A 22427-nucleotide genomic window follows, 5' to 3' on the forward strand; every position below is an offset into this window, starting at 1 on the left:
TGCAACGGCCGAGGTTGCATGCGTTGCTAGTGGAATTTAAGGATGTGTTCAGTTCAGGGAAATACGACGTGGGTCGAACGACGTTGTTGCAGCATCGTATTGACACGGGGAACACACCCCCGATCAGGTTAAATTCGCATCGTGTAGGTCCTCTTGAGAAAGAATGTATTTGGCGATCTGTTGACGAAATGCTAGAGCAGGATATTATCGCCCCATCGTCCAGCCCGTGGGGAGCCCCTATTGTCCTCGTTAAAAAACGTGACGGAACCATGCGATTTTGTTTTGACTATCGGAAATTGAATAAAGTTTTGGTGGCGGAAGCGTACCCGCTTCCACGAATTGATGATTCGCTGGACGCCCTGTCCGGCGCCAGAATCTTTTCGACCCTCGATTTGTTGTTGGGCTTTTGGCAATTGCCCCTGGATAAAGAGTCAAGACCTAAAACGGCATTTCGGACACCACAAGGATTGTATCAATTTAACGTGCTCCCGATGGAACTCCACTCAGCGCCGGCGACCTTCCAGCGATTAATGGAACCCGTGTTGTCGGGCCTGCAGTGGGAGTCATGTTTGATATATTTAGATGATGTGATTGTTTTCAGTAGGAATTTCGATGAACATTTGCAACGGCTGCACGCCGTTTTTGGCAGAGTGCGGCGCGCTGGATTGAAATTTAAACCACATAAGTGCCAATTGTTAAGAACATCGGTGAAGTATTTGGGGCACGTCGTTAGTGCGTCAGGAGTGGCCACTGATCCGGAAAAGACGAGTTGTGTGCGTACATGGCCAGTGCCGAAAACAGCAGGGGAAGTGCGTAGCTTTGTGGGCTTTGCGTCGTATTATCGGCGGTTCGTTAAGGATTTTGCCACGATTGCTCGACCATTGCATACGCTGACCGGGAAAGGTGTAAAGTTTCAATGGGGGATTGCTGAACAAAAATCGTTTGAAGCGTTGCGGGCCGCACTGGCGGACGCACCGCCGTTGGGATACCCGGAATTTACGAAGCAGTTTATACTTGACACGGATGCCTGTGATACGGGCATAGGCGCGGTTTTGTCACAAATGGTTGATGGCGTCGAGAGAGTGGTGGCATATAGCAGCCGGGTGTTATCGCCGGCGGAGCAAAAATACTGTGTGACGCGTAGGGAATTATTGGCGATTGTCCATTTTGTGCACCAGTACCGACCGTATCTATACAGCAGGGAATTTTTGATCCGCACTGATCACGTGGCGCTACAGTACTTGCTGCGCATGGATCAGCCATCGGGGCAAATGGCTCGCTGGATTGAGACCCTCCAGGAGTACTCTTTCACGATCCAGCATAGGAAAGGGACGCACCATGTAAACGCGGATGCTTTGTCGAGGTTGCCGCGACTGGATGAGACGTGTCGGTGCACAGAGGGCTCGCTGCGTTGCGGCCCGCCGCTGCAGGAGGTTCCGCAAACGGTCACTGAAGCGGGTTCGGGGGTACCAGGGATAGTCCCTGAAGCAGAAATTGGACTGTTGGGGTTGTCATTGAAGCAGTGGAAGCAACTGCAGGTGGAAGATTCCTCGCTGACCAGGATGAGGCTGCGTGCCTCTCGTTCAAGGGGATCGGAGGATCGCCCATTTTTGATGTTAACGGAGGAGTTGCTTGTTCGCTGGGATGTGGAAGCACAAAAATGTTGTATTGTTGTCCCGAAGGTGTTGCGGGGGAAACTGATTAACGAGGTACATGAGAAATTGCTGCATCTGGGGGAGAAGAAGACCGCGTTGACGGTGGGGAGTGAATTTTACTGGCCGGGAATGTTTAACGATGTGAAACAGCATGTTAAAGCGTGCCAGGAATGTGCACGGAGGAAAGCGCCGGCACGGCCATATCGTGTCCCTTTGCAAGCGATTCAAGTTTCGAGAGTGAACGAAATTGTGGCACTGGATATTTTGGGTCCGTTTCCCGTCACCCCCCGAGGGCACAGATATTTGGTCGTCGGGGTGGAATACTTAACTCGTTGGCCGATGGCATGGCCGCTAGTAGACCAGTCAGCGACGTCGATCGCTGAGGCTTTCTTGAATGGATACATATTAGATAAGGGGGCCCCGGAACATTTGCTTACTGACCAAGGCAGAAATTTTTCATTGAAATTGATTAAGGACGTGTGTGACTCGCTGGGGACCAAAAAGATCCGGACGTCCCCGTACCACCCGCAGACTGACTGGATGGTCGAGCGGCTGCATAGGACGCTGACGTCCATGCTTTGTCACCAAGTAAACACCGCTCAAGGCGATTGGGATCTGCATGTTGCAGCGACGCTGGCCGCGTATAGATTGGCCCCGCATGCCTCAACGGGGTACTCGCCATTTTTTCTGATGTATGGACGGGAACCGGAAGCGCCGGCTATTGTGAAATCAGGAATTCGAAAACGGGAGAAATCTACGACGGTGCCTGCTCCGATGCAGGTGGCTTTGGACCGTCTAAGGGAAGCCCGAGAGGCTGCATTGCAATACGGCACGACGACAAGCCGCTAACGAAAGATTGTTCGGCAGGCAGTGGCCACGAGAGCCGTGGAGTGTTGGAGATAAAGCCTGGTTGTACTGCTCCATGGTGCCGGTGGGAACGTCCCCGAAATTTCACCGCCCCTGGCAGGGGCCCGTTGATATTGTGGAGGTTTTACGGGATCAGAGTGTGCGAATAAAATTCGGTCGTCGGACATGGTTTGTTCACCCGTCGCGCCTGAAGAAATTTGTGTTACCATATGATGCGTCATCCCCCATCCGAGAGCGGCCTGTATTGGATGTGTCCGACGAACCTGTGGGGAGGTCACAAATGCGCGTGTCCCAGAGATCTGCCCCCCGTGTGCCTGCAGGATCGCCCTTTTTGGGCAGGGTTACCGACCGGACGCCGATTGAACGGCCACAGATCCGGACCAATGGCCGTCCCGACCGGGAACGACGGACAGCCCCGCCAGCTGAGTGTCGCTGGGACAGGGATGGGCGTAGGGTTCATTGGCAAGACGAGCGAGGCCCTCCCTTACGGCAGGGTATCCCGTGCAGGGGAGATGGACCGGCAGCGGGAACCAGTTCCAGGAGGAATACAATACATTGACTTTGGGGGTTGGGAATTCTGTACAAAGGTGTTGTGTGCGTGTCGTTGCGTGATTGTACAAAATGGTTGTATATTGCAAATGCGTTATGTATATATGTTGTCATCGTTCCGTCTGCTTCACTCCACTACTCCAATTCGAGTATATCGTAGCCGGGGACGGCTAGGTTCTTTCATCACGGGGGGGGGGGGGGGGGGGTGATGTAGTGGAGTAGATAATGCGCATAGGAATTGGCTATATAGAGTACATACAGACAGACAAGGAGGACGGGTCACACGAGGTCGAACATGTGGTCGAGTCGCGAGTGGCGTAAACAAACCCAAGTAATCAAGGGAGTCGTGGCACGAGGGCTGTGATTGGTCGAGATGCTGTTAGCGTTAAGTGGTGGCGTCTGAATGTCTGAGGAAGAGGACAGGTGCGGGCTGGCGGGAAACGGCCAGTGAGCCACGTGGCAATTAATTAAGGCTAATGCGAGAGGGGATAAAACGCGAGGTGGTTTGAACAGGGAGGAGTGGCTGTTGGAGAGTTGCTGTTGGAGAGTTGCTGTTGGAGAGTTGCTGTTGGAGAGTTGCCGCTGGGGAGTTGTTGTTGGAGAGTTGTTGCTGGGCAGTTGTTGGCGAGAGGTGAAGAGATACGAAGAAGACAGCTGGAAATGTTAGGGAAGAATAGATAGAGAGCCGGACCCTAAAGACAGTAAATAGCGATAGGGAGAGTCAGCGTTAGCGGAGATAGATAGAGTCACTGTGTGTGAATAGATGGAAGTTACTGCGTGTGAAGAGATAGCGGCGATACTGTGTGTGAGGAGATAGAAGACGAACCACTGTGTGTGGAAGGGAAGACACTGTGTGTGAAGAGATAGGTGAAGAAACACTGTGTGTGGAAGGGGATCCACGGACGATGCTGAAGTAAATCGGAGTGTCCGAGTTGGCGGAGCACGGAGAGAATTACTGTGTGTACAGAACGATGGAATAAAAGTGACGGCGGAAAAAGAGACGGTTGTCGTCCGAGTGAATTCACAGCACTACATATATATGACAGAGTTGTGGGTGGTAATATAGACAACGTTTGAAGGAAATAACACAAACCTGATGGACTGGTGACATTCAGCTGTAGATACCCAATGTCTTGGATGTTTTGTGGATACACCGTGACCTCACACCGAAATCGCCCAGAGTCGTGGGTTTGGATGTCACTGACGGTGATGGAGGCGTCGCACTTGGACACATCACCCATCCAGGACGCCTGTAAAGGCCCGCCACTGCTATTTCCATTGGGGAATAGATAAATCTGTGGTCAACAAAAGCGAGAGCATGCACAGATCAAAGATGTATGTATGTTGTATGCATGTTGTATGTATGTTGTATGTATGTTGAACTTCTTTGGCACAGTACATAGCTAACCGTGCTAATCGGAGGTGCGGGGGAAGGACCACAAACTAAACACAAACATCAGTTTTAAAGAAACGAGTTTTCAATCTAGATGATGATTTAAAAGTGAGTAGCTCCAGTGGCTTCCTAATATCGGAAGGCAGAGAAGTCAAGATGGCCGCAGCAGCGTCGCATGTGACACCACGCGATGCGGTGACCATCTTTGTTCGATGGCCAGCCAAATCCTGCTGTGAGGATAACCGGAGTTCGCACCTACAATGAATAAGAAAGTCTTTATCATGTGTTGGACGCCTTTTACCGGAATCAAATCACAGCAGATGATCACATGTAGAGTTAGCACGGTTGGCTCGGTATCATGCAAAATTAGTTCAACGTACAGTACATACATACACGAGACCTGGATACGAGCTATACATTCACGGTCATATGTACGGATGTTATAACATCAAAATGCCATGTGACGTCATAGCTTTTGTATATATCAAACAGTCTACCAGGACATGCATGCTAATTGCATTGTCTACCAAAATGTATATCAATATAACCCTGGGAGAGAGTATTTTGAGACATGGTTTGGATCACCACCCACCCTTCACCACTGGCAAAGGTATGCCTAGAGTTCTAGAATGAACGTGAGCAGATACAGATACAGCAGAAGCTGTAGCGCACTTTAGAGCAGTCCTCAACTTACGAATATAATTAGTTCCTGTGACCCGTTCTTAAGTTGAATGTTCGTAAGTCGATTACTGCAATTACATGGTTCCAGTGATGTAGATAAATTAAAACAAAATAAAAGAAAATCACGACGTTTCGGAGGCAACACAAGCTTCCAACTTCAGGTGGAAAGTCAACGCAGAATATCTGTATCAGGAGCACAGTTCAGAGACCGGGATTATATACAGGTTAAGGGGGGGGGAGGAGTCAGTAAGGGGGCGTGGGTGGGTGGGAGGGTTGGGCTAAGCAGCCTTTTGATAGAATGCTGCGGGTAACACCCAAAGGGCTCACATCAAAGGGCCCCTCGATGTGAGCTCACATCAAAGGGCTCCCCGATGCGAGCTCTCTGTGAACGCGATCAAAGGGCACTATGATATACAACCACTGAGGAATGGCTGTACAAAAAATTAAAAGGCAGCTAACGTTTGACTTGATTTAAAACATATTTCCAGTGATTACTCAATTTGAGACCATCCTCTCGGTTGAAGTTGTGTCTGTGTTTGTAAATCTGGATGGCCTCGTGGATAAATCTCTGATAATAGCCTGTAGGTTTGCAGAGCTCCTTGGTGTCGGAGAAGACAATATCATGATCACACACAGCGTTGTAACAATGATCAGCCACGGCAGAAGAATTTGTTCTGTCGTGTTTAAAATCTGATTTGTGCTCGCGGATTCGGTCAAAGATATGTCGCTTCGTCTCCCCGATATAGCAGTCCCCGCAGGTACAACTCAATTTGTAAACACCGGGGTACTGTAGGTCAGGGATCACATCTTTACTGACGGGATCAGATCACGGATTTTGTGCACTGTGTTGAACCGGACCTGGATCTCGTGTTTGTAATCACTGGAAAGATGTTTTAAATCAAGTCAAACGTTAGCTGCCTTTCAATTTTTTGTACAGCCATTCCTCAGTGGTTGTATATCATAGTGCCGTTTGATCGCGTTCACAGAGAGCTCGCATCGGGGAGCCCTTTGATGTGAGCTCACATCGAGGGGCCTTTTGATGTAAGCACTTTGATGTGAGCTCACATCGAGGGGCCCTTTGATGTGAGCACTTTGATGTGAGCTCGCATCGAGGGGCCTTTTGATGTGAGCCCTTTGATGTGAGCTCACATCGAGGGGCCTTTTGATGTGAGCCCTTTGATGTGAGCTCACATCGAGGGGCCCTTTGATGTGAGCTCACATCGAGGGGCCTTTTGATGTGAGCACTTTGATGTGAGCTCGCATCGGGGAGCCCTTTGGTGTGAGCTCACATCGAGGGGCCCTTTGATGTGAGCACTTTGGGTGTTACCCGCAGCATTCTATCAAAAGGCTGCTTAGCCCAACCCTCCCACCCACCCACGCCCCCTTACTGACTCCTCCCCCCTCCCTTAGCCTGTATATAATCCCGGTCTCTGAACTGTGCTCCTGACACAAATATTCTGCGTTGACTTTTCCACCTGAAGACGGAAGCTTGTGTTGCCTCCGAAACATCGTGATTTATTTTGTTTTAATTTATCTATGTGACTTTAGCCGAATAAAACCAAAGAGTATGAATTCTTGCAGTCACGAAAGTTTCAAATCTAGAATCCAGTAATGTAATTATTTTTTTTTATTTGTAAAATTATATTTTTATATACTCTGATCGAGATAAATTACCATTTATTATAGACTTAAAACTTTCGTGACTGCAGGAATTCATATTCTTGGTTCTTTCGGTAAAGTCACGTAGATAGAAAACTAAAATCAAAATTGAAATAAAAAAACAACGAAATTTCGTTCGCAACACAAGTGATCTTCAGGTGGATAGAATGTGTTACAGGAACTAATTATATTCTCTCCACCTGAAGAAGACCGCTCGTGTTGCGATCCAAACTTCGTGGGGTTTTTGCTTTAATTATTTTCTATTTATTAGTTATATTTTTTAGTATTTAAATGGTTACATTTTTTGGTATTCTATTTACGTGACTTTACCGAAAGAACTAAGAATATGAATACCAAACCTGTTCATCTGCGTTGGATATTGTAAATGCTCAAGGGTCATGTGACCAGGTTTACTAACAAGACTGATCAATTCCACGTTTGTGCTTTCTGCAATTTAGCGGCAAATGGCGCACAGAGCGGACAGAGGAGTAACTCACCCTCTCTTCTCGCCCGTCTATGATCCTGAACCACTCCACCAGCGTGTGGGTAACACCGCTGATTGTACAGGTGTAGACGCAGGGCAGCAGAAATGTAGTGCCTGCCATGGCGTTCATTTTATCTGGGGTCACAACCACCAGATCTAAGGAAACCACACACAATGCCCACATTAGTATATTTTCTTATCTAATGTAAATGTATAAACGCAAAACATTTGTCAGTAACAATGCATTTTTCAAGTACAAAACTTTGTTAAATAACAAAATGGACCTCGTGGGAAGACTCGGGTTGCCTTTGTGCCTTCGAAATGATCACCCCTCCCTCTTTGTTTAACTAATACTACAAGATGCCCGCCCTCGTTATTGTACTAACGGATTCTGAGTCGTTCTCGTGTCTTGTGTGTGTGTGTACACTCTTTGTCAATTTCAACGCAACACAAAACCTCCGTCTCCATTCTGCCCACACCACGGCACCCACACCCTATTCTTCACCATCTAGTCGTCCGTATGACTAACGTTCTCAATAACCAAATGCATGCTGTAATGTGTGAACATTGACGTTGTGCTGTTGCTGTGCGTTTTAAGTGCATTACATTATCACACAAAAAACACACCCACACGCGCACACAGACAGACACGGTAAATACAGCACTCTCACGTGACTACATTTTTTCATGCAGATGCGAAAATGTTAGCAGCGTCAAACTGCGTATCACTGAAATATCACCCCCATGTTGTGGAAAACAAACCCCTTCAGCCACAACCGTCTAGAGCCAAAACACGCGTTAGATGAAGCCGCGCTGGGCAAGGGTTTCCTCGAAAAACAAATTACGTTACCAAATGTTATCCCTGTGTCCCGCCACTAATATAAACAATTTGGATTGCTCACAGAGTAGTGCAACGTGTCCTGCTAGAGAACAGCCCGCAGAGCGGATATCACAGAGCTGACTCTGAGATTCATTCAAGCGATCTCTGCTGGTCCACGCAGTTTGGAGCAGGACTTTGCTAAATTGCTTTTCCACATGGAACAGCATTTATCACGTGACAATTAACCCGATACGTTTTAATTATCAGAGTTTTAATTTCGTGAATTAAGTGCAGAATTGTAGAAATGGGGGCTTAGTCCATCAACTCACTCGACTTTAGGTCTCGGTGAACTCGAGGGCAAATGTCTGGACTTGACCCCATGCTTCTGAGTGGCGCTAGCTCAGAACTCTGACCTCTGAGTCACCTCCTATGCGAAGTTGTTTTAAGACTGCATAAATGTCGGTGAGGAGCAGTTAAAGGTTCTGAAGTACATTGGTGGTGACGAGATCGTAGCCAGGGGTTGAACCCAGTTCACCGTGGCACTGGACCCATGGCTCTAAAGTGTACATGTTGAGTTCAATATCAGGTCTATAGGATAGATGATAGAGTTGTGGGTGGTAATGTAGACGGCGTTTGAAGAAAATAACACAAACCTGATGGACTGTTGACATTCAGCTGTAGATACCCAATGTCGTGGATGTTTTGTGGATAGACCGTGACCTCACAGCGATATTTCCCAGAGTCGTGGGTCTTGATGTCACTGACGGTGATGGAGGCGTCGCACTTGGACACATCACCCATCCAGGACGCCTGTAAAGGCCCGCTGCTGCTATTTCCATTGGGGAATAGATAAATCTGTGGTCAACAAAAGCGAGAGCATCCACAGATCAAAGATGTATGTTGTATGTATGTTGTATGTATGTTGTATGTATGTTGTACATATGTTGTATGTATGTATTTTGTATGTATGTTGTATGTATGTTGAACTTATTTGACACAGTACATAGGCAACCGTGCTAATCGGAGGTGCGGGGGAAGGACAACAAACTAAATACAAACATCAGTTTTAAAGAAACGAGTTTTCGATCTAGATGATGATTTAAAAGTGCATAGCTCCAGTGGCTTCCTAATATCGGAAGGCAGAGCGTTCCAGATGGCCGCAGCAGCGTCGCATGTGACACCGTGCGATGCGGTGACCATCTTTGTTCGATGGCCAGCCAAAAGCTGTTGCACCTAGAATGAATAAGGATGTCTTTAACATCTGTTGGACGATTTTTACTGGAATCAAAATACAGAAGGTTGTAAGATGTAGAGTTAGCACGGTTGGCTCGGTATCATGCGAAATAAGTTCAACGTACAGTACATACATACACGAGACCTGGATACGAGCTATACATTTGCAGTCGCATGTATGGACGTTATGACATCACAATGCCATGTGACGTCATAGCTTTTGTACATATCAAACAGTCTTCCAGCACATGCATGCTAATTGCATTGTCCACCAAAATGTATATCAATATAACCCTGGGAGAGAGTATTTTGAGACGGGGTTTGGGATCATCCACCCACCCTTCACCACTGGCTACGTATGCATAGTCCTAGAATGAACATTACTTGATACTACTGATGCTATTGTGTGTAGGGTGTGTAGCTATATATGCCTTCAAAATAAATATATACAATTGGGTGGGGGAAGGGGTAAAACAAAATTGGGGAGGGAGTGTCGACAATTTTTGAAAACCATTTAGATAAACTTTTACCCCCACTTTCTGTAACTTTTTGATTCAGGACTTCTGAAAGGCTCTTATAGTTTTGTTGATGGACAAATGGACAGACAAACGATCTAACCCAAAGCAACCTGTATTATGGATCACCCCCCCCCCCCCCCCCCCGTGTTCCGTCAAACCACGTAGAATCAAAGACGTGTTCGAGAAAGCCGCATTAGGCAAGGTTTTCCTGCATTTAGATGTCTTGCTAAGATAGAGAGATTTGTAACTCACCCTCTCTTCTTCACGTCCATCCCTTCTGAACCACTCCACCAGCGTGTGGGTAACACCGCTGATTGTACAGGTGTAAGAGCAGGGCAGGGGAATCTTTCTGCCTACTACGGCATTCATTTTCTCTGGGGTGACGACGACAAATTCTAGGGAAACAACAACACACAGCGCCCACTTTAGTACATCTCGTATGGAAAATAAGAATAGGCTTTACCCTTGCTGGCAATAGAACATGAGGTGTGTTAAGATGTTCAAACGCCGAATAGAAACCTTTTTTAAGACATTAAGTGTCGCATTAACCATACACAGTACTTGTGGTGAGCATGCAAACAGACTTGGCTCTAATAAGATATGAATTGTCTTTGAAACTGATTGTTCTACTCCATAGGACAGACTTCTCTATGGCCTCGTCTCACCAGTATCAGACCAGAGAATGCCTAAATGTGAACAGTACAAAGACAATGCACTATCAGAGCGTTTGTAGCTCGGGGTGAGCAGCTGTATCACGTTTTGATGGCAATTGGACATCGGTGTTGATGATAATTATAGCCAGGAGTTGAACCCAGATATTTGTGACCCTTATAGTGGTAACATGTCGTGAGATCTAGAATCCATTGGATCCCTCAAAGTGCAGCGCAACCTTTCGTGTGAAGAGCATGGACCACAGAAGTAGATATCACACAACTACCTCTGACATCCCACAGAGTGACCTCTGGTCCATGTATATGTGTATGTGTGTTGAACTTCTTTATTACAATACCTAGCCAACTGTGCTAATCGGAGGTGCGAGGAAACGACAACAAACTAAACACAAGAACGCAGTTATAAAGAAATTAGTTTGTCAATTCAGATGATGTAAAAGTGCACAGCTGAGTAGCTTCCTTATATCGGAAGGCAGAGCGTTCCAGACGGTCGCAGAAACACATCTGAAAGCAAGCGATGCAGTGACCGAGGGTGAGCCAAAAGCCGCAGTGATGATGATAACCAGAGATCACGTGACCATGGTTCATGCTCCTTGACGATCTCAGCAAGGTGGTACTGCGGTTCATTTGTGGCAAGAACTTTGGGTGTGATAAGTGCGACCTTTAGAATGAACGAGTTCGGCAATGCAGCTCGCCGAGCACTCGACAGACACGCCCCCATCTTGCAGAACCCGTCACGACGCGTGTTTTATAAACGCTGCAGTTTGCAAATATATTTTTTCCAGACATCTCGTAAAGTAGTGAGTTGCAATATTCGAGCCTTGACGACATTACTGTGCTAGGCTACACGCCACCGTGTTGGCTATGTCACGACTCAGGCAGTAGAGGGCAGTACGTTCCCATTTATTCTGCTACAGAGAGTTCATGTTGCATGGCAGTCCGGACGATTTTTTCGTCATTCTCGGAGCGAGAATCGAGGCGCTGCACCAACGTTGATGTGGAGGGGATTTTGTGCACTCACTGTGGTGACCGCCTTGGAGAGCAATGCACTCGTGAATCTGGCATTCATTGTTGGGCCAAACGAGTTTCAAGTTTCATTTATTCGGTATAGCCCTGTGAGCCATGCGGCTCTTAAGTCAGGTGCAACCGCAACAAACAAAATATGAACACAGAACATCCCAAAGCGGCGACGCACAACAGAAACATCCTGCAATTCAACCAGCAAATATTCCACACAAAAAAAAGTTATTAAGTTGTAGTTCGTTACAATAGTGACTTAATGAGAGAGATTGTTAGTGTAGCCGGTATGGGCTTAATGTAATGAACCACAAGTGTAATTGTGAATGAAAGTAATAATGACCATGGATTGGACCCATAGAGTCACGTGAGTGCATAGTAGGCCACGCCTACCAATAGAGTAATCAATTCAGGGTACAGGGCACCTATTCAGATTCGGGTGGACACTGTACAAGTATCACAGATTTACAACTCCGTTAAAATATAAATAAATATAACTGTTTAACAACTGATAGGAATTAATTTAATGACAGTACATGTATTCACAGTTAATAGTTTGATATTTAGAGACGATTTTAATAATGTAATAGATACGGTGATGTGGGTGTGGTTCTAGTATGTTGTAGTGGGTTCACAGGACACGGAGACGGTGGAGTAGAGGCAGCACTGTTTATTCAACTTAACACGGGTTACACTGGAAGGGGTAACGGCCCCTTCACCCGTACACACGCTGGGACACCCCCTAGGCTATCAGCCTAACTCCTGTGCTCCCAGTTCCTCCAGCTACAGGCGCTAGAGGAGGCTATCTGATCTGGCCCTGGTCAAGCACAGATCACGGCACCCCACCAACCACACCGACCCTTACAAGGGCTCCGGCTCTGAGGCTCTGGGGCCGCACCACCGGCTTGCCCTGCCGGCCCTCAAAAGGACAGCGGTCAGGGGAGTCCCAGGGTCTATCTAGCCAGCCTTCCTTTTCACTGGTTCTTCATTCTTGGCCCCAACACACTGTCCCGAGCTCTCTGGCTCCCCGCCCTTTATACCCATACACCATTGAGGGCGGGGCTATAGCGGACGTGGTTGTAGCCACCAAGGTGTGGCTGTGTGTTACCTTCCCACACTGTGTGTTTCCTTCCCACAACACCCCTAAATCACCCCCTCCTGTACAGCCTGCAGCCGCCCCGGCTGCAACAATATTGAACAATAACAACGCAACAAAACCCCAACCGTGCATGCCTCATAACAACCAAACGCCCCAATAAATAATCCAACCCACGTATACAAAGATACACTATATACAGCATATACATTCCCCCCCCCCCCCCGCATTCAACCCGAGCCACCCGTCAGCGCAGCAAAAGGAGACGTAACAGGTGAATAGAACTGTGAACAGAACAAGTGCAACCAGAAGGCAGCATTACAAAAACCGGCGCGTTTTTGGCGCGAGTCCGCTTTGCGGGGCCATCGTAGGGGGGGGGACCGGTCGGGCCAGCGGTGGGCGCTGTCCGTTCGGGTGTGCAACCCTCCGACATCCCGGGAGGACAATCCCCGTCCCCGCCGGGTGGCGCAGGCGGCTGGGAGGCCGTCATTCGAGGCACCTGAAGATGGAACAGTCAGTGGCATATCAGGGGCAGGCGGCGAAGTCGCCGTCCGGGAGTCAGCGGACACATCACATGCTCGGCCTGTGCAATGTGGTGGAGGGACGCGCGGTGCCACAAACGGCTTCAGGCGCGAGGGGTGTACATACCAGCGACGTTTCCCCCACTGAATACGAATACACTGTGGCCGCATGACCTGCACAATTTCCACAGGACCCCTCCATGGCCGCAACAATTTTGCCGAGGTTGCCAACTGTACTTGAGGACAGTGCAGCCAGGTTCTGTCACCCGGTCTCCACGCATGTGTGCGTGACTGGCGCGATTGCAACCTCTTGTTAGCCTTCTGTCGAGAGTTAGAGATTTGGGCGGCTGCCTCTCGCGCCTCGGTCAAGCTTAGGATATTAAATTTGATATGGTCGGCCAATTTCGATTTTTCGTTTGGTTTGGAGACCCGTAGCTGTGTCTCAATAGGTGGATCAACATCGCGACCGTACATCAGAAAGAGCGGCGAGAATCCGATCGCCGCGTGAGGAGCCATTCTGTAGGCAGCCAAAACCCCCGGGGATCTGAAGGTCCCAATCGGTCTGGGAGTCACACACGTGGTGACACAACATGGACGTGAGGGTGCTATGAAGGCATTCCTCCATTCCATCCATTTGCGGGTGATAGGGGGAAGTACGGATTTTTTTAGTACCGAGGAGCACACACACCTCGTGCAGAAGGACGCCAGAGAAGTTATTTCCTTGGTCAGTCAGCAGCCGTTCGGGAGCACCTTTGTCGAGGACATAGCCCTGGACAAAGGCCTCGGCGATGGCTGCTGCTGACTGGTTGGCGAGGGGCCATGCCATAGGCCATCGAGTAAAGTATTCCACGCCAACCAGCAGGAACTTGTTACCCCTACGGGTCGCAGGGAAGGGCCCCAATATATCGAGTTGCGACGAGTTCATTAACTCGAGAGACCGTAATAGATTGTATCGGCGGACAGGCGCCCCTCGCTGGTGGCTTCCGTTGGGCGCACTGAGTACACGCACCCAAGAGGTCATCCACATCCCTTGCCATGCCCGGCCAGAAGAAATCCAGCTGGAGCATGGCAAGGGTCTTGTGGGTCCCTAGGTGCAAAAGTCGCTCATGAGCAGCTCACACGGCCTTACCCTGCAGAGCAGAAGGCACCACCAGCCTGTGGCGGCAGGCCTTCCCATCCCAATGCATAAGGAGCCCCTGGTGCAGCCCGAACAAATCAACCCCCGTCACCCCCCTCATCGCATCCACCCCCTCGCAGTCCATGCGCGGGAAAGCCGCTTTTGCAAGGGCCAGGAGAGCCGTGCGATACGCAAGCGGCGACTCTTTCTGGCCCCTGCGCCGCTCGTGGAACAGTTGGCGACAGTCCGATGGCGGCCCGCAGACAGTGGCGAGGACTCGGAGCGCCGACTGCAGTGTAGCACGCGCCGACTTGGGGGCCGAGATGAGGGTGGCGAGAGCGTCATCGTCCAACGTGGCCGGCAAGGCACGCAGCGCCTCGTTGTCCGTCCACCCGGACATCTCTTGATGAGCGAGGAAGCGACGTTCAAAGGCCCGCCAGTCGCCCCCGTCGGACACAAATTATTTCAACACCGGCAAGCGCTGTTGGAACGATGGCTCCGTTTACAACAGCCGCTGCGCGTCGTTCCCGCCGTTTTTGTCATCGCTGGAGGGGATGGGGGTCCCCATTGGCGGTCGCACAGTTGATGACGTTGCACCTGCCGATTGGTCCTGGCGGCGAACGTCCATCGGTGATGACGTTACGGCCGGTGATTGGCCCCCGCTGTCCACGTGGTGCTGTGGCCCTCCAATCTCCGTAGTAGACACCGCCATGGCGGCGAATCCAAATTCTGGCGGCTGTGTGCTGGCGGGAACGGCCGTTGACCGGCGTTCTTCGCCATGCCGCATCGGCACCCCCAGCCCCGCGCGGTTAATTTCTTCCAGCGTGGATGCCGCTGCGTACAGCAGCTCGGCAAGATGGGAGTGAGCCGCCCGTAACCCGTCGCCTAACGGCGGCCACTCCTCCAGCTGCGGCGGCTGTTGGGACGCCTGTGGCATTTCGGGATCGTCGGCCAAGTCTGCTGGCGCTGTCCCAGCAGCCCCAGCAGAGTCGTCTTCCTCCCCAGGTTCTTGCGAGCGGTTTGTCCGTCTTGTGTGCATTATAAAGACCACTTCTGACACCAGTTGTAGTGGGTTCACGGGACACGGAGACGGTGGAGTAGAGGCAGCACTGTTTATTCAACTTAACACGGGTTACACTGGAAGGGTGTAATGGCCCCTTCACCCATATTCACGCTGGGACGCCCCCTAGGCTTTATAGTCTAATTCCTGTGCTCCCAGTTCCTCCGCTACAGGCGCTAGAGGAGGCTATCTGATCTGGTCCTGGTCATGGCACAGATCACGGCACCCCACCAACCAGACCGACTCTTAAAAGGGCTCCGGCTCTGAGGCTCTGGGGCCGCACCACTGGCTTACCCTGCCGGCCCTCAAAAGGACAGCGGTCAGGGGAGTCCCAGGGTCTATCTAGCCGGCCTTCCTTCTTCACTGGTTCTTCATTCTTGGCCCCAACACACTGCCCCGAGCTCTCTGGCTCCCCGCCCTTTATACCCATACACCACTGAGGGCGGGACTATAGCGGACGTGGTTGTAGCCACCAAGGTGTGGCTGTGTGTTACCTTCCCACACTGTGTGTTTCCTTCCCACAACACCTCTACACTTGCACTCAATCCCGTCAGGACAGGGGTTGAGCAATGAGGTGGTGTGAATTGGGTTTTTTTGGCGTGCATCTGGTCATAATCACAGATGCACGAATGCTCCTCAGAAGAACACTTTGAAGTAAAGAGTTGCAGTCACACAACCCTCTGGTTGTGCCTTGGTGGTGGAGTCATCTCAGAAGGAGAGCAGAACACATCGCAGACTATCCACTCATCCCCTCCGAACTCATCATCTACTATTGTTGTTGTTGTTTTTACTTATTGACCGGTTTGCCCCCTCGTAACAATCACGGGAGGGGAGGGATAGGGTGGGCCGGTTACATTCGTCAGATGTTACGTTTTGTAGTTAAATAATGGATTACTTTCATTAAAAATGAAACGGTTATTTAATGCTACTACGATTCTTGCTTGAGCATTATTTGTGTTAGATCACTAAATTAGCTTTCTTTAGATTGTTATGTATTAATCATTCGTTCCCAGGCGCTCTATAGCTCTTGTCACTGCCCAGTTAATAGTTAACAAGTGATGATAATGGTGGTGATGATGGTGGTGATGATGACGGTGGTGGTGGTAATGACGATGGTGGTGATGATGATGACGGTGATGATGACGATGGTGATGATCATGATGATGTTGGTGTTGATGATGGCGGTGATAATGATGATGGTGGTCATGAAAGTGGTGATGATTACAATGGTGGTGATGGTGACGATGATAATGATGGTCATGATGATGGTGGTGATGATGGTGATGGTGGTGGTGATGATGATGATGATCATGATGGTGGTGACGATGATGGTGGTGATGGTGGTGGTTATGCTCATGATGGCGATGGTGGTGGTGGTGATGTTGTTGGTGGTGACGATGGTGGTGATGATGATGATCATGATGGTGGTGACGATGATGGTGATGATGGTGGTTATGGTCATGATGGCGATGGTGGTGGTGGTGATGAATTCGAGTTGACCACGACCTGCTATTGAACTCACCACGTGGTGTTCTTCCTTGGCGCTGCACTCCGGACTCCGAGCCATCCCCAACCCCCGCGCTGTCAGCGAACACCGTTCCTGCGGATAAATCAGAATTTATTTTACTTATAATGGAGGAATCCGATAGGCTATGAAGCTCTGTTTCACAGATGATCCAGTAGGGCCACGGGGTAAGAACGTTACACTGATGACAGTCGCATTAGGGGTGTCACGGTGGCGAGGAGATGTTAACTACCTCGCCTGGTATACAGGAGGTCGTGGTTTCGATCCCAACCCTAACGCCTGTTGTATATTTGGCGTTTGCGTGTTTTCCCCGTGGTCTCGTGCATTTGACTGTGGGTTCTCCGGTTTTTCCCTCCACATTTAGAATCAACATCACGCCTTTAGAGTATTTGGCTGCTAGACATTTCCACGTGATGATGATGACGACGATCAGCCACTTCGTTGAGCTACCATTTGTGGCAAGCATCATAGCCGGCGCACAGCAATGCCTTGCATTGCCCTGCTCTTTGCTGTATCTATGTACGTATGTTGAACTTGCTTCGCACCGTACGTAGCCAAGCGTGCTGAGTATGTATGTGTTGAACTTCTTTCGCACTGTACGTAGACAACCGTGCTAAGCGGAGGTGCGGGGAACGACAACAAACGAGCTTGTTGCTGGCTTCACAGAGCCCCGCAGATGCCCCGTGACAACCTGTCAAGCGTGATCGGTGCAGACCTCCCCAGACTCAACAGCCCTGCTAATCTTCACAGACCGGACGAGTTCCTGGTTACATTTTGCCACCGATGTTGGCGGTGTGTGAGGTGGGCGGGGAATGCGGGGTATGCGGGGTATGTGGAATGAAAACCGCAGAGTCACCTGATGCTCCTCCTTGTTGTAATTACCGGCGATAGTCACGGTACTCGAATTGTAAATGTTGTAGTGGGCTTACTCTCCAACACACAACAACCAATGAGTGCTGTACTACATTATGAGACCTCCTTTGCCAGTAACAAGATATAGTAATAGGTTTTTACCCTTTTATCTGGCACAAAAACTGACACCTTTATACAAGGGATCTTGTTTGCAATAACCACAACACAAAGTAGTCAAAATGCAAACAAAAAAGACAACTCTGATAACATGCACTGTCCTTGAATTTGATTGGTCCACACCCGAGACGGCTTTTCTTAGCCCAGTCTCCACGCCAGTGGAGACTGGGCCCAGTCTCGGGTGTGAACCAAACAACGTGGCACAAAGTGGGGATGACCCTGCTGAGGCTGCGGTGCCTCATATATTGGAAGAAGAAGTCACCCCCTGTGAGTGGCTGGCTGAGGTGCCATCTGTTGAGGAAGTACTGAAGGCGATCCGGAGTCTGAGACCAGGAAAGGCACCGGGCAGAGATGATCTCCCAAGCGAAATGCTGAGGGAGGGTGGCGTTTGTGCACAGACTGCCCTATATGACATCATAACAACGGTCTGGACCACTGGACGGGTTCCGCAGGATTAGAAGGATGCCCTGGTGGTCCCCCTCTTTAAGAAGGAGGACTGCACAGACTGTAACAACTACAGGGGCATCTCACTCCTCAGTGTGCCGGGAAAGGTCCTGGCAAGGATTATTCAGCATCACCTTGCCAGGCACGTTGAGGAGAGGCGTGCGGAGCCCCAATGTGGTTTCAGGAAAGGGCGGTCCTGCACAGATGCCATATTTTCTGTCCGTTTGCTACAGCAGAGGTGTAGGGAATTCCAACAAGACCTACATCTCTGCTTTATTGACCTGGTCAAGGCCTATGATGTCATAAGTAGGCCTGGGCTCTGGGTTGTTCTTCGTGCTTTCGGAGTCCCTGACCCTCTGCTCACGCTCATTAAGGACCTTCATGATGGTGAGCGGGTCCGGGTAAACTACGTAGCCGGGAGTCGGTGCCATTCCCTGTTCACTTTGGGGTGCGACAGGGATGTCCTCTGGCTCCCACATTACTTAACATCTATTTCGACCACGTAGTTCGTGAAGCCTTTGATGGCTGTACCGTAGGAATTTCCATCTGGTACAGATACAATGGGAGGTTGATCGAAGCCCGGGTGCATCAAGGGATAGCTCCCTGTTGGTCAACCACGTTATGTATGCCGATGATCTGGTAATTGGCTGCTCACTCAGAGAAGGAGTTGGAGGCGCTGCTGCTGTACCTGGAGCGTGCCACTAAGAGGTGGGGCCTTACCATCAGCCCCACCAAAACTAAGCACCTGCCTGGGTATTTTGTACCATCGCGCGACCCCCCACGTGCCCCCCACGTGCCCCCCACGTGCCCCCCACGTGTCCCTCACGTGCCCCCCACGTGCCCCCGACGTGCCCCCGACGTGCCCCCTGCTCCAGTCCCTCCACCCACAGCCTCGCTCAGCGCTTGCCCCAGCAGCCTATTACAGGCTAAACATGGTGGTGGTGATGCTACTTACCAATTAATAATAGTATTACTATTGTTGTTGCTTTTGTTGTTCCAAGAGTAGAAATCGCGGCCATTCCTTTACGAATGGAGGACAGGAAATCTGTAAAATGAACAAGTTACAAACAATTTACAAATTAATTCATCGTTTGGCAGGGTCACATCTCCCCACTTCACCTTGCAGCAAGACTCATCAACACGAGACAGTGAATCTCAACGGGAGCTCTCTCAGCTGGTGGTTAAATAAATAACCTCAATCACAAGGGACAATGACTTTGAATGGAGTCTGAATCTGGGAGTGAGTCAATGAAATTGGGATTAAATCTCCCGGTTAGATCGGTAACCACAGAGAGCAGTCCAACCGGTCCCTCAACTGCTGAAGGCCACGGCAGCATTGCACGAATGCCTCTCACGTACCTGGCGGTGTTTCCCACTCACCTTAGAGGTATGCGCGTGAAATACCAAAATAACGATCCCAGTCTAACTTCTACTAATAGACTGCAGGGGCAAGCGCTGTTGGCCTGTAGAGCCTACTCCGGCCTGCACTGTGGCACACGAGGGAGTGGGTGGGCAACACCATGCCCGGCCGCCTTTGTCTCCCCAGTGGCGATGTTTAAGACATTTGAGGATGAGTCGACTTACAAACACACACCGCCTCGCACGCTTTCAGATGCACTTCTGCAGCCGTCTGGAACGCTCTTCCATGCGATATTGAGAAGCCAACTTTTAAATCATCTCGATTGAGCACTAATTTGTTTAGACGTGAGTGCTGTTGTTGTTGTTGTGCTAAGATTGTTGTCCTTCACCTGCAACTGCGATTAGCCACGGTTGGCTACGTACGGTGAGAAAGAAGTCCAACATCCATACCAATACCCGCCATTCGCCACTAAGTGACGGTGACGTCACAACGGCGCCTGTGCCAGGCTAGGTGCACTTAATCAAGGTTTTTGGGTTAGATCGCGTTATTTATAAATGTGTCGTAACCCTCCACCATCCGACACGGCCAATCAGCAAAAAAGTGTCACGTTGCCAAAAGACAAATAGTTCACTACTTTAGCCCACCGGTGTGTTGAAGAGTGAATCCACTCAAACTGTAAATGTTGTGGATTCACTCTTCAACACATTCAGACACACACTCACACACTCACACACACTCACACACACTCACACATTTACACACACACTCACACACTCACACACACTCACACACACACTCACACACACTCACACACTTACACACACACACTCACACACACTCACACACACACTCATACACTTACACACACACTCACACACACACTCACACACTTACACACACACTCACACACACACTCACACACACTCACACACTCACACACACTTACACACACACTCACACACTCACACACACTCACACACACTTACACACACTTACACACTTACACACACTCACACACTTATACACACACTAACACACTCGCACATAGTTTAATCCTCACCGTTGTTAGCCCAAGTCACAGCTCCGTGGGGTGAACGATAATGATTCGATGCACGCGTTCAGTGGCACCGCGTGTGAATGTGAGTGTGTGTGAGTGTGTGTGTGCCTGTCACCTCTGCGTGTGTTCGTGTGTGTGAGTGTGTGGGGCTGTCACCTCTGTGTGTGGTGAGTGGCTGTCACCTGTGAGTGTGTGTGGCTGTCATCTTTGCGTGTGTGTGTGAGTGTGGCTGTCACCTGTGCGTGAGTGTCAATGCACAGTGGGTGGTGCTACCTGCCCCGTCACACTGACAGCCCAATGGATGCTTCACCACCCCCCACCTCCTCTCCCTCTCCGTGTTAGACGACGAAGCCAGCTGAGGTTGTTCAGAGAGCGGCGGCTGTGGCTCACAGAAGGAAGAGAGATGACTCAGGAGTTCCCTAGTCCAAGGGGTGGGTGGGGTACAGCACAAACAACGTCACAGATGTTAACTATGTTGTATGGGTCTTTCGGTAAAGTCACGTAGATCGAAACAAAGTTTCGATCGCAGCACAAGCGGTCGTCTTCAGACGTTTCGATCCCTTGCGTTGCGATCAAAACATCGTAGTTTTTGTTATATTCTTTGAACCTATCTACGTGACTTTACGGAAAGACCCAAATAATATAAATTCTTGCAGTCACGGAAGCTTTAAGTCAAGAGATGTCAACCACCTCGCCTGGTGTACAGGAGGTCGTGGCTTCAATCCCGACCCTGACGAACTGCTGCTGTATATTTGTAGTTTGTGTGTTTACTCCCCCCGTGGTCGTGTGGATTTTTCTCCCCTACACATTCAGAATCTACAACACCACACGTTTAGAGTATTTGTCTCCTGCTATGAATGTCTATGTAGTGACGTAAATGGTGTAACTAGGGTGTTGGCGCCAGCTACTGTTACAGGAGTGCAACTGTGCGTCTGGAGCCTCTCTCTAGCACCAGAGTAAGTACGGCATGTCAGCCAGCCCCACGTGGCATAGTCCTGGTGATGGCCTGAGAGAGAGGGCAAGTGAGGAAGTGGTAGCCTGAGTGGGGCACGTGATGCTCGGTCGGGATCCTTCGGGAAAGGTCTTGAAGGGGGCGTGGCCGAAGGCGGAGCGAAGCCACGCCCAGGAGCATCAAGGAGCAGTCCCGAGAGTGTTCTTGGCTCGTCTGTGGAATCAAGCCTGGGTCCCGCGTCTCGTCGTCTACCGGGTCTTCGTCTCGAGTTAACTCGCTACTCACATCGTTAGCCACATCACCTCAGTGTTACCCGCTAGGGAAGTTGTTAAATAAAAGTGTTGCCTCCCAGTCCAGAGTGTGTGCCTCCGTGTTGGTAAACAACACTACATCTACTTGATGATGATGACGATATCAGCCACCTGGCTGAGCTGCTATCATTTGTGATGGCCAGGTCGCTTATGATAACGAGCTACACAGAAGCTCAGTGGGGTCTTACCTGGTAATCTAAACATAGTTTAAGTAGTTTAGTAAAAAGTTAAACTCATCACGAGAAGCTTCAGAATCTTCTTTGGTTCTTTCGGTAAAGTCACGTAGAATGAGAATAAAATAATAAATTGATCAAATAAAATAACAATAAAATTCTCACGACGTTTCGGCCACAACACAAGCGGCCTTCATCTGTCCTCCAGACAGTCTCGTCCCTTCACCTGATGAAG

General features: G+C 49.7%; 1 protein-coding gene across 1 annotated transcript in view; it reads right to left on the reverse strand.

The window, feature by feature from the left end:
* The window catches only part of LOC116958144 (uncharacterized), a 37569-nt gene extending 16506 nt beyond the window's left edge, over positions 1-21063 (reverse strand). The window contains exons 1-7 of the mRNA XM_076055835.1: positions 20760-21063; positions 19295-19384; positions 16864-16941; positions 10112-10254; positions 8762-8963; positions 7302-7444; positions 4165-4366 (exon numbers count right to left, since the gene is read on the reverse strand). Coding sequence (XP_075911950.1) covers positions 4165-4366; positions 7302-7444; positions 8762-8963; positions 10112-10254; positions 16864-16941; positions 19295-19358 — 832 coding nt within the window. The 5' untranslated portion in view covers positions 19359-19384; positions 20760-21063. The remainder of the gene's footprint in view (positions 1-4164; positions 4367-7301; positions 7445-8761; positions 8964-10111; positions 10255-16863; positions 16942-19294; positions 19385-20759) is intronic.
* Between the last annotated feature and the right edge of the window lie 1364 nt (positions 21064-22427).

This window comes from Petromyzon marinus, chromosome 73 (assembly GCF_048934315.1).
Source record: "Petromyzon marinus isolate PM22_M1 ecotype Great Lakes invasive population chromosome 73, UKy_Petmar_22M1.pri1.0, whole genome shotgun sequence".
Taxonomy (NCBI): Eukaryota; Metazoa; Chordata; class Hyperoartia; order Petromyzontiformes; family Petromyzontidae; genus Petromyzon; species Petromyzon marinus.